Here is a 13979-nt window from a genome sequence, read left to right as displayed (position 1 = left end):
ATAGTTGGAGAAGAACCATCTGTTCTCACCAACGGAGAAGAAATCCCAGGCCCTGCCATGCAAACAATAAAACCCCAATCCAAAATTGACTGCAAAAGATTTCCAAAAACACCGACGCAAATTATGTCCAATAGCTAGCAATCCAAATAGAACAGAAAAAATAGTTAAGATCAAACACCAAGAACAGGCTAGGGGAAAAACCCTAGCCCAGCCAGCAGCCAACGCTTCTCCACATTCTCCAAATTATTTCAAATGTTTGTAAAATGTTACTAACAAAGCTACAATGTAATTTTGCAATCTTTATCAAAGAAAAGCTTAATTTTAATGTACTATTCTTCTTTATTAGATAAATTAAAAAATTTCTTTATTAAAGAAAAACTTATTTTTAATATAGTATTCTTCTATATTAGATAAATTTAAACATGATAATTTTTTTCTTACTACTTGTGAGAAGTGCTTACTAAATAGATTTATTAGTGTTTATAAGGAAGATTGATAAAGTAATGAAATATATCCAAATAATAAAATAATTCTTAAATTGATTTATATATAGATTTTTTTTTTTTAAATATATATATTAATAATATATCAAAAATATTGATCCAAGATAACCCAAACTAATAGTTAACAAGTGTCAATTCCCCCCTACAATTTATAAATAAACTTTATAAAAAAAATTCTCATTCAAAGAATTTCATAAATTCCTCAAATTTATAAAATATTTTAATTTAAAACAAGTTATTACTAAAATTTTAATCTATAAAGATAAACTTACTTTATATAATAATATTATTTTATGTAAGTTAATAATTTATTGATTCCAAAGTTCAATTTTAGATAATTTTAATCAAATTATGTTTACATATAATACAAAATTTTGTTCATTAACAATTAGTTTAAATCAAACTACATTTAGAACACAATATGTTATTTTTATTTTAAAAAATTATAATAAACTGCCACTAGTTTTTTTTTGCAAAAAGAGGGGTAAAAATTTATTAAGACAGAAAGGAATACAACAAGGAGAGCTCAACAAGGAGCTCGATCCTGAGCAACAAGATCATCAAATTCTTGCACCATCTCAAAGGACAGTTGCCCCCTATCCCTAATATTCCAACCCGGATCATGACTAGAAGCCCATTTGGCTAAACAATCAGTAGGTCTATTCCATTCTCGCGGAATATACTTGAACCTAATGAACTGAAAAGAGGAAGAGAAGAAAAGAATCTGCTTAACAATAGTGGCCAGCTGCCAACTAACATCCTCAAGCTCTTGCGAAGAAAGCATGTTCACCACCACCTGGGAATCAGACTCACAAATAATCTTACTCCATCCCCACAAGCAACACTGTTTCATAGCATATAAAATAGCCTAAGCTTCCATGAGATTGTTAGTATAATCACCCTTATGAATTGAGAAGAAAAATTTAACATTCCCAGAACTACAACGAGCCACTCCGCCAATACCAGCCGGACCAGGATTCCCACGAGAAGAACCATCAGTGTTAATTTTTAGAACTCCACAGGGAGGAGGAGTCCAGTGCCCATCCCGGTTAACCCCACCCTTCCTCTGATGGTGAAGCTACCTGGACATAGAAGGAAACCTATGAACCGCAACCCCATCCTGCAGATGAAACTTGAGGCGATTACAGATAGCAAGATCAACTGGATCCATACCCCCATCAAGCTCACACTTCACAAGAATAGTTTCCTGGAGAGAATGTGATATTTTCCACCAAAGATGCAAAACACCAAGCCGAACATCTTGGAATATGCGACGATTCCTCTCCAACTAGATATGCCAAAGCATGAAAGATGGGCCAGCAATCCAAATAGCATGGAGAGAAGAAGACTTGGAGGGAGCACTACCCAAGCGAGCCCAGAACTCAGGCAAAGAGGAAGCATGCCGACAAGAGCAACCCCAAGCGCTCCACCAAAGGTGCCATAACTGAGTAGAATATGAGCAATGGAAGAACAGATGGGAGACAGACTCCTCTCCATTACCACACAAAACACAATAAGAGGGGCCCTGAAATCCACGTTTACAAAGATTATCCCAGGTAAGACAACGGTTGTGAGCCACTAGCCACATGAAAAAATTGCACTTGGACCAAGAAACTTTATTCCAAACTTGCTTCCACCAAGGGACCTCAGCATCCCCAAATAATTGTCTAGTTATCTCCTGATACCCAGCAGAGACATGATATTTACCAGACAAGGTACCGCCCCAAGCCAAAACATCTGGACCAAGCAAAGAGGAGCACTCTCTAGAGGCCAGAATTTGAGAAAGCTCATGACGATCCATGTCTGTACCTCCAGGAGGCCAATCAGAGGAATGCTTCCATCTATAACCAACAACAGGTCCCAATTGATAAGGAGTCTTGTAATGAGCCACTTTATCCCATCCAGCAGCAAGAAAAGAGTCACAAAGAGGCTGAAGATGAGGGTATATGGATAAAATGGAAGGGAAACCATCCCAAGCATCAGACCAAAACAAAGCCTGAGAACCTCCTTTACATATCCAGAACAGACCCCTCTTCACCAACATCGCACCTGTCTTCAAAGTATGCCAAACCATTGAGCCACGACCTTCAAGAGGAAGTGCAGAAACAGAGCAAGGATCAGCACCATGAAAATATTTATGAGTGATAATATGAGCCCAAAGTTGATGCTGTCCAGAGCACCATCTCCAATAAAGTTTAGCAGCCAAAACTTGTCTACTCAATAGAGCAGAACAAAGACCAAGACCACCCTCCTTTTTAGGCCTACAAATAGTTGCCCAATTAACTAAGCTCCATTTAGTACTACGCAAATTACCACTCCAAAGGAATTGTCGAGAAAGAGCATCAAACTCCTTGAGAAAGTAAATAGGTGCAGCATGAACCATGCTTCTATAAGTAGGAAGAGCTTGGATAACAGCTCGAAGAAGAGTAACCCGGGCAGCAGTAGAAAGCCATCTATGAGTCCAATGATTTATGTTATCCTAAAGCTTGGTAATCAAATTTTTCCAGAAGAGACGTGGCTGCCTGGAAACAACAATAGGAATGCCAAGATAAGTCAAAGGAAGTGAACCTATCTGAAACCGTAGGATACCAACAATCCTATGCTGAATAGAAACAGGAGTGTTAAAAAAGTAAATGAAAGATTTGTGCTCATTAACTTTTTGGCCTGGAACTGCCAAATAAACATCCAAAGCATGTCGAAAGGCTTCAGCTTCCTTGATCCTAGCAAGACCGGCAAGAGCAGAATCATCAACAAATTGAAGATGGGAAAGAGAAGGTAAGCCATTACCCCACCGCCAACCTTGAATAGAATTCTGGGACACCTGATGCTTAATGAATCTACCCAAGCCTTCAGCCATGATGATGAATAGATATGGGGAGAGAGGGTCACCCTGGTGGAGGCCTCTAGAAGCGCCAAATAGTTATGAAGGTTGACCATTAATAAGAATAGAAAAAGAGGCAGAAGTAACACAACTCATAATCCAACTCACCTAGTCAGAGCTAAATCCAAAAGAAAGAAGAATACTCCTTAGGAAGCTCCATTTAACTCTATCATAGGCCTTAGCCATATCCAGCTTAACAAACATGGCTCTCTCCCTTGAAGTAGCCATAGAGTGAATAGCCTCAGTAGCAATAACCACCCCATCCAAAATTTGTCTTCCAGCAACAAAACCACCTTGTTCTTCTGAGATAATAATGGGAAGCCACCTTTTCAGTCTCTCAGCAATCAGCTTAGTAATAACTTTGTAGACCACATTACATAAGGCAATTGGTCTAAAAAACTCCAATTTATTAGCACCCTCTCTCTTAGGAATAAGAGTCAAGAATGTAGAGTTCAAAGCTCGAAGCATCTGCTTGCTAGCATAGGATTCTTTAACCACCTCCAACAAATCATGATTAATGATGTCCCAAAATTCCTAAAAGAATTCAACTGGAAAACCATCAGGACCAGGAGCCTTCCCCTTGGGCATGCCAAAGACCACCGCCTCCAGCTCTTCCAAAGAGATAGGACGCATGAGACAATCATTCATTTCCTGAGTGATAAGGGAAGGAATACAGGACAAAATAATATTTTCTTCATTATCAGCAGGAGGAGAGTCCTCAGAGAAGAGGGTAGAGAAGTACGAAATAGCCTCCTGGAACAAAGCTAGCAAGGAATTCAGTTGGATACCTTGAGAATTAACCAAAGAAGAGATAGTACTCTGATTTCGGCGAGATTACACTGTTTTATGGAAAAAGGAAGTGTTTAGATCACCTTCCTGGAGCCAATCAACTTGAGCCTTTTGCTTCCAAAAAATTTCCTCTCGAAGTTCCTATTCTTCTAGAGCTCTAGAAGCAAGGGATTCAGCCTGGCCAAGGTCCTCCGAGAAACCTCGATCTCTAATCTCCCTTGTGATGACATCAAGATTTTCTTGAGCAAGCCTCTTCATAAAGTGAAGATTCCCAAAGCATTTCCTATTCCATATCTTGAGCTGCCTTTTAACATATTGAAGCCTTTTAGAAAATGAGAACATTGCAGTACCATATGCAGGGGCACCATCTTTCCACCAACAAAAACCAAAATCATGAAGAGAGGAGTCACGAAGCCACATCAACTGGAACTTAAAAGGAGGATGCTTCGGAACATAAGCCCCTATAGTGGAAAATTTGATTGGCCAATGATCTGAACCCCTCCAATCAAGGATTTCTGAAGAGATAGTAAGGGTGCCACTAACGTAGAAGCAAGAAACAAGAAATCTATCCAGGCGTTTTGAGATAGCAGCAACACCAGTCCTGTGATTATTCAAAGTATAGAGGCCATTAGAAGGCTTAACATCAGAGAGATGCAAAAGAGATATGTGTTGCCGAAGAAGAGTAGAAGAAGGCCCCAATCTAGCCAAACCACCATGCTTCTCTTCCAGACTTAAAACTGAATTGAAGTCCCCTGCTAACACCCAAGGATGATAAGGATGACAATTTCTAACATATTGAATATGTTCCCAAAGTTCCTCCTTTCCCACAAGATCAAGAGGTGCATACACATTAGTAACCATGATTACCTCTCCTGAGTCTAGAGTAGAAGCTACCATAGAGAGAGCTGAGCGAGAAGACATCCAGCCAAGAGGAGAAATTTTTTGAGGATCCCAAAATATAGCTAAACCACCAACACTGCCTATTGCCCCAACACACTGGCTTTGGCCATGAGACCAAATACTAGAGGCATGTTGGACCATAGACTCCACAGAGAGCTTAGTCTCTTGGATACAAAAAACATCAGGACTATGATCAACCACCAAGTTATGAATAGCCTTTTTTCTAGGGATGCTATTCAACCCCCTTACATTCCATGAGAGAATAATCATCATTGTGTAGATTTGGGAAAATGAGAATCCAAAGGTTTCACTAAACCAGACTCAATCAATATATCTCCTGTGAGTTTAATCTTATCTTGGTCTGTTTTGCACCCACTCCTTAGAGGGGGAGAAGAAGAAGCCAGCTTAAAGGGTCGAGGCAACAACTCCAAGGGGAGAGGAGATCCCTTGCCCTTACCTGATGGTAGCACATCCTTAACCAAGTCAGTCAAAACAACATCATCATCTTCCAACACTGCAAGATTCACCAGAGCTGCTGTCATAGGAGCTACAGGAACCTCACAATTCTGATATACTACAACTTGAGATGCTCCACAAGCATCATTAGGAACAGATCTCTCATCTGGGCAAGCTGGATCAGAAGAGATAGGAGGATGAATACCCTCCTCTAGAACCATACTATCCAGCACCTCAAAACGGTTAAAACCTGAATATGATAATCTTTCTTTCAAAGGCCTCTTTTGACCACGTCCCTTAGCTCGAGGATGAACAGCGGTAAATCCATCCTTATCCTACATTGGAGTCTTACCCTTACCTGTAGCATCTTGTGGATTCATCCCCTTGGTAGTATTAACCATTTGAGATTGTCCTTTCCCTGTAGTATCTGCCAAACCACCAACATTTCCAGCTGTAGACCGATCCACTCATTTGAAACTCGAGTTACAGGGGCACTACTGCAGTAAATGACCATACTCATGACAAATCCGGCAACGGAAAGGGAGGGATTCATAATCTAACTGCTGCACCCAAGAAGAATCCCCCAGACAAATTTCCAAAGAATCTGGTAATGGGTTATTCAAATTAATTTCAACACAAATTCTAGCAAAAGAAATAACCTTTTTATCGAGGGTTTGATGTGCGATCGCAGCTGGCTTCCCCAACAAAGCAGCAATTTGTCGAAGGATGTCTTCACACCAAAATTCCAAGGGAAGATGAGGCAAGCGAACCCAAACTGGCACTGTTGAAGGGAGATCCTCAGCAGAATTAAAACCTGAATGCCAAGGTTTGACAAATAACCCCACATTGTTGTAGAAATAAGGGCCTCCTTCAAAAACACGATCACGATCAGACATGCAAGAGAATACAACAAAAAAATAACTATTCCCTGCCAACATAATCTCCATATCGCCTTCCACCTGCCATGAGCGACGGATCCATGCCTCAAGAGCGGATAGGGAAATTCAAATTCCAAGAAATTTGCATATCAAAGCATGCTTGGTCCAATAATCAATGTCCTCCATTACAGCCGTTGGAGGAATAACCAGAACAGGGCGATCATGGCTACGCGGAAGACAACCATTAACTTTTTTCAGCTTGGAGCTCTCCCCTGAATAAAACAATTCAGATTGCATTGCATGCATAGTTGGAGAAGAACCATCTGTTCTCACCAACGGAGAAGAAATCGCAGGCCCTGCCATGCAAACAATAAAACCCCCTATCCAAATTTGACTGCAGAAGATCTCTAAAAACACCAACGCAAATTATGTCCAGCAGCTAACAATCCAAACAGAATAGAAAAATAGTAAAGATCAAACACCAAGAACAAGCTAGGGAAAAACCCTAGCCCAGCCTGCAGCCAATGCTTCTCAGAGACTCCATCAGAAACTCCTAAATCAAACACACTTGATCAAAGCTAATATCTTCGAAGGCTGTGTTATTTTGACATTTGCTCTAGAATTGATAGAACCAAAAGGGTTTGTGGTAAACCTAGTGTGACTCGAACCGGAGTTGATGCATAGCACCGAGATCATTAGCCTAACACTACGCCTCACGACTCGCCTTCACACCAACTCAGCTACTCACTCACCCTTGCCACTAGTTAGTTAGAAGTATAATTTATAATTATATAATAATAGTATTTGATATAATTTTAATTAATAATAATAACATATTTTAAAGCTCAGTGTAATAGTATATTATAACTATAATGAATATCTAATTTTAGTGTGTAAATTATTGGTATAGTATAGAATTGATTTCATGACTATGATTGGTATAGTTGAAAATCACACTTAATAATTAAAAATAAAATAAATTTTTCTAATAAAAAATTATTTAATATTTAAATATAACTATCTCTTGTAATCTTGAAAAATATTTTTGATCATTTTATAATTTAAAAATTATTTATATACACATTATAAAACAAAATAAATACTAAAAACAATCATTTTATCATGTTTCAATATTCATATTAAAATAATAGTCACTCTAATGAAGAGCCTAAAGCTAAACTTAAGCTTCTAGGAATTTAATATACTTCTTACATCTATAACCAATTATTAGATCTTGATTATTGAATACATGTAGGTCAGCTTAAACAACTTTATAATCTAAATATAATGTTTGTAACACTATACTTAAATATCTGTAAAGACTAAATCCAAGCGACCACCGTCCTGGTGGTTAGGGGCCTCTTCTGAACACTATAAGGTGGTTAAGTCCAGTGATGCTCCTCTGGATTCAACAGTTGTATCTGCGGATGTCTCCTCCGCTGTTGATCTTTCGGTGTTGATGTTAGAGGAGGTTCCTGTTCCTTCTCCTGTCCTAGTACTGGATGTTCCTCCTGGTCCTATTGGGGGCTAGGACCCTTTACCCTCTCTTGCCCCAACCCCTATCCTTCCTCCTGGTTTTGTGGGGGGCCAGTTGGCAACGGGTTCTTCTAGGAAGATTGTTGGTGTTTCAGATTCCCCTGGGCTTCATTATTCAATTTCTTTTGAGGATTGGATTGCTGAGGCAGCTAAGGTGGAGGATGGTTGGACTACGGTAAAAAGAAAGAACACTAGACCATCTGCTCCTCCTTTAGAAATGAACCTTTGATCGTGCAAGGGAGGCTCTAAATCAAAGGGCAAATTGTGATATATCTGGCTCTACCGCGTTGCTAGATCTTTACTTTTGGTTTGTGATAGGCTTTTTGTCACCTTGATTACCTATGTTCGGGGGGTGACCAATTCTGCCTTTGTTTAATGTATCTTTGTATCTGAACTTATTGAAAATCTTTAGACTTGTATAGGGTTTCAGGCACCCTTCAAAATTTGTTTATCTTAATTAAAAACACTATACTTAAATATTTTATTTTATTGTAACTTAAAATTAAAAAATTTTAAATAAAAAAAATATAAATTATTAATAAAAAATTATATCTTATTGTGCAAAAGATGATTTTTGCATGAAAATAGGTAAAATCAATTGAATTCCCATTTTAATCTAATATTTTATACAATAGAATCTATAATCTAACTCTCATTCTAACATCAGATTTTGTAAAATAAAATAAAACTTGATGATTGTCCTAATATGCATTATTTAGTTGGTGTTGTAAGCATTGAACTAAACTTAACTCACTATTATTACAAAACTATTTAATTTCACCTAAAAAATCTTTATCATTCGTTTAATAATAATATATCAAAATGTTTCATTTTTCTAATTTTCAAAATATAATTATCATTCTTCTTATTTAATTTTTAAAATTTAACTCATAATTTTATATTATTTTTTAACATTAGACATTAAATATATTGTCTTATCAATTTTTTAATTTACATAAAAGAAAATTATATTAGAATTAGATTAATAATTTTAATTCTATTTTAATATAAGCATACTTTTTTACAAAGATTTTCAAAAATTCATTTATCAACAATCATCTAAATAATTGTATTAAATTTAAATGGTATAATTAAACATGAATAATTAATTCACAATGAAATTTAATATTAAGAACATAATTAATTTTTTTATAGTTTAATTAAATTTTGATAATTTATATGAATAGTAATTAATATCATCATTATCCATTTCATAAAACTTACTAATTGAAATAGAACTTCACTAATTAAAATATCAACAAGATTAATATGGATTAAAATTTAAATCTATTTGTAAATGCACTCCTTTTTTTTTTAATTCTCATAATTTTGTGCAAACTCTATCAATTCTATTATTAGGGCTCTTTTGGTTGCTAGAATATGGTGTAAGAATTAGAATTTAAAATCTTTGATTTAAGATTCCGGAACTTGAAATCTAAATTACAGTTTCTGGAATTTATTTTGGGACTGTTTGGTTCACAAAAATATTTGATATTCAAACTTTGTTATTCCAAGCCTGTTTGGTTCAAAATATGAATATATGGTTCAAAAAGTGAATATAAAAGTTACAATGAGAAAGACAATTCATATCTTTAATTTTCTCAATGACCTCTTCATGGTGTTTCCAACTCCACACATGTCAAAAATGTTGATGTCTATTGCAAAATAAAAATTCAAAAAAAAAGTTAAAAGAAAGATGAAAGAAATTAGATATGAGCGGTACTAGTTATTTTATTTAATCCAAACATATGAGCAGGTGCAACACTAGCCAAAAAAATTTCCCCAATTAAAAAAAATTGTATTCTTGCGAATTTCTACAATAATCTTTCTAATTTCTTCAAGAAGCACTTGCTAATTTTTGAAAAATGACATTCAAAGGGTGCTCGAAGTAGATGCAAAGGGTGTCATTTCTTGAAAAACCTCTCTCTCAGTTACAACTCAATTAAATTTTAAAAATAGGTGCCCCCAAATGGACATTCAAATATCAAACCCAATTAACTTTCACTTTAGTTGAAATCCTCAATTTCAACAAATGGGAATTAAAATGAGAATTTCAAATAACAAATATTTTGAAGGGAGAGGAAATTCTTATTTTGGGGTCAAATGAAGATACTGAATCCATATTTTCTCGAATTCCAATTCCCATTTCACAAACCTAAACAATGAATTAAGAATTTTTTTGAAAATTTTGAATTCCAATTCCTACTCAAATCTGCGCTTGGTTTGAGATAGTTTGTAGTTGCCCGGGGAACAAGAAATATGTCACCTTGAGTAATAAAAAGAACGCAAAATTTCTAGCCCATTTTAATAAGTTTTCATTTTTTCAGGCAATACATTTTCTGCCCATTTGCGTCTACAAATTGAAATTATTTTTCAATATGAAAAGCATAGGTTTTTCATAAAGTGAGACAAATATTTTACCGTTCGATTTTTTTTGAGCTTAAAAGGTTACAAGTAAAATTCTAGAAAGGCCTTAAGTAAAATCCTATTAACTAATTGTAACTTGATATCCAAATTTTATGGCCATTTTTATCACGGAGAAAATGACGTCGTTTTTTAATATTTGATTTCAAACTTCAAAGATCAATCATCATAAATAGTTTATATATTTTTCTGAAGTTGAAATATTATTATAGAAGTAAACATTTGGGGAAGAAATTTTTCTGGCTTCTTAAAAATTATTTCTATATGGAAAGAGATTATTATTTTAGAAAGAAGAAAAATAAATAAAAGAAATGGTGGTGATATCATCTTTGGGTTTTATAATGGGGCTATAGGTCAAAAGCAGAAGTTAAAAAATGAATCAACAATAAGATCAAAACAACATTAAAACAACATACATTCAAATTATTAAGTTGAAATTTCTTAGTTCTATGATCAATTATCTAATCTTAAATCTCAATTATCTTGAATTTACGATAGATTTTCAGATAAAATCCTCATTTTATAAGTAACCTTTTTCTCAATTTCAATTTCAACACATATATTTGATATATTTTCAACTATATTGAATCAAATATTATTCATTTAAATTAATTTAGTGACTTCAATATTTTTTTAAAATGGCATGCAATAATAAGAAAAATATCAATCATTAATAACATAAAAGTAAGCCTAAGAACTTCTCCAACCGTTCTACCCATATCTAAACTTATCAAAGAATATATTTAGACACTAATCCTTTAATTCAACTAGAAATTCATGTGCTTTCATTTATACAAATGTGCATGCACAATGCTTTATATAACTCAATGTCAAGCCGAGTTTATTGGTATCATCAAATCATGCAATGAATAGAGGCCACAAAAAATTACCCACACTGAAGTTTCCTTCAATGAATTTACACCTCAATTTCAGATTACAAAAATTACCCACACTCAAGTCTTCTTCAATGAATTTGCACCTCAATTTCAGATTACAAAAATTACCCACACCACACTCAAATCTTCTTCAATGAATTTGCACCTCAATTTAAGATTACAAAAATTAGTCACATTCAAGTTTTCTTCAATGAATTTGCACCTCAATTTTAAAATTACAAAAAAAAGATTAAATTTTAAATAAATTATTTAAAATTACAAAGAAAATTTGAACATAACTTAATAGATTGACCAATATATATATCTTGAAAGATCTCAGAAATTGTGATGGTCATCATTGAATGAAAAGGAGTCTGAACTCAATTATATATACAATGACATGATTCTTTCACAATCTATAGAACATTATATATGTTTACTAGTATCTCGTACTAACATCATTTTATTCATTTTTTCTCTCCTCTTCCTAATAAAAATCACAGAGTATAATTCCAAATATTATGGAAAACATACACGTATATACACATATATAACTATCATTCCTATACATGTAAATTTTCTCCGAAGATAACTATAAATCGACCAACATATAAATTTTCTCTGAACATAATTATAAATCAACCAATATAATTTTAAAAGACATCACAAATTACTATCTTGTAATAACATGAAAGGAGGTTCCTTTCTACAAAGAATTTATGGGAGTCAAACTGATCAAGTCATTAAAAACTTGCCATTTACCTTGTCGTAGCCATATAACTGTATTCCACGGAGAAGGGAAATTTGAGCAGCAAATCTTACACACAATATGGTGTCTCCATTGTCATGCTGAATCAGAAAATAAATCCTATTATACCCAAGCTTATATTTGAAAATAATATAAAAGGAAAAAATGCAAACAAAAATGATTTGTCTTACTTTGTACTTATGAACAGCCGGTGGATTCACGTAATTGATATAATCCACAATGCTCATATCTGCTTGCTACGGTACGATTTTAGAATTTAAATAAAACTTATTTTATTTTTCAGATTATTTCAGGTAGCAATTATTTGTTAATTTTCTCTTGCAGATATTTCTGTAATTTTCTTTGGCGAGAGAGATCCTATTTTGTCTCTTCAGAAATTAGTAGATCAGAAATCTGAAGAATAATTATGTCACAGATCCATAATATTCTAGTTTTAAACTAATTATAGAACAAATAGCATTATGCCTTACCTGTAGTGCAACCATTTAATCCTCCTAAAGCTAATATAGGCTTCATAATTTTTATTGGTGGCATGCATAGAGTTGTAGTCATGGCGTCAGGCAGTCCTCCTGATAAAGCAATGGATAATAAATTGCTATTCTTTGCACTGTTTATAGAAGGAATAAGTGTGATGTATATGATAGTCCATCTCATTATCTACTATTGCAAAGTATACAGGTATGGAAGGGGAACAATATCAAGGATTAGAACAATCTCATTTGCAAATGACAATGGCTTGAAAAGAAAAGCCTTAGACAATCTGCCTGTTTTTCTGTATGAAGAAGAAAAATTCAAGGATGATAAAGAGCAGCCCATTTGTGTAATTTGCTGCTCTAAGTTTGAGCAGAATGAAGAAGGAAGAAGATTGCGAAAATGCAACCATAGTTTTCATGTGAATTGCATTGACAAGTGGTTTGATTTTCAATTTACTTGCCCTCTATGCAGAAGGAATGTGGAGGCTGAAATAGAAGAGGATATCATCATTGATATAAAAGAATGAAAGATTGATAAGGAAGAGAGCAGCTTTGTTAAATTATTTCAATGATGAGATACATTATTATTTTTAAAATCATAGCAATATAGAGTTACAAAAGGCTTGAATTCTAAAGGGATTTATTGTATGTACTATTGCATTCATTTCAATGGATAAATCAATTAACTCAATCAATATGCACCAATCATTATTTGAAGGTAATTTACATATTTCAATTTATTTATGATTTTTAATAATATAAAAATTAAATATTTAAATTTGATTGATTCAATTCATTTTTCTAAGATTCTCCATATTTCATATTTTTTTATTAAAACAATAATGCAAAATAAAAAAATTCGTATACAATTTATAAATGGTAAGTTTTTATTAAAATATATAATTATATTTCATAAAACTATATTAATATATATATTTTATTTCATAAAACTATATAAATATATATATATATATATAAACTATTTACATATAATAATTAATTCTATAAATTTAGAATAAATGATGATAATTAAATAATATATTATAATATATAACTAATAAACATTCTAAACTATTTTTTATACTAAACTTATAATATACAAAATACTAAAATATGATAATTTAAAATATTTAAAAATATTAATATATACTTTGAAAATATTTTTTAATATTAACATATATCTAGTACTATATTAACTCTTTCTATATGTAAAATAGTAAACTATCACAATTTAAAATACTTAATTTTTATTATTATTGGTAAACGGTGAAAGTCTTGATTATTTTTATTAATTCAAATAAATAAACTACAACAAAATTTCTTCGTTCAAATAGGCACTGTTAGGAAAGAACGGAGAAGAAAACCTCCAGTCTAGCTCAGGACAAACATCCTTTATTATTACATCTTAAAAGGGGCATACCCTAGTCAGAATTACATCATGTTTAATAACATCTTATTTAATTACATCTTAAAAGGGGCATACCCCAGTCAAATT

General features: G+C 33.5%; 1 protein-coding gene across 1 annotated transcript; it reads left to right on the top strand.

Annotated features, from left to right (window-relative positions):
• Positions 1 to 12561: 12561 nt before the first annotated feature.
• LOC149549798 (RING-H2 finger protein ATL64-like) lies at positions 12562 to 13011 on the top strand. The gene has a single exon (XM_089794377.1). It carries the CDS (start codon positions 12562 to 12564, stop codon positions 13009 to 13011), a length of 450 nt encoding a protein of 149 aa, XP_089650503.1.
• The last annotated feature ends 968 nt before the right edge of the window (positions 13012 to 13979 follow it).

The sequence above is a fragment of the Cupressus sempervirens genome, chromosome 7 (genome assembly GCF_028749045.1).
Source record: "Cupressus sempervirens isolate cs-2001-9-10 chromosome 7, ASM2874904v1, whole genome shotgun sequence".
Classification (NCBI taxonomy): domain Eukaryota; kingdom Viridiplantae; phylum Streptophyta; class Pinopsida; order Cupressales; family Cupressaceae; genus Cupressus; species Cupressus sempervirens.
This window is presented reverse-complemented; position numbering and strand designations above follow the sequence as displayed.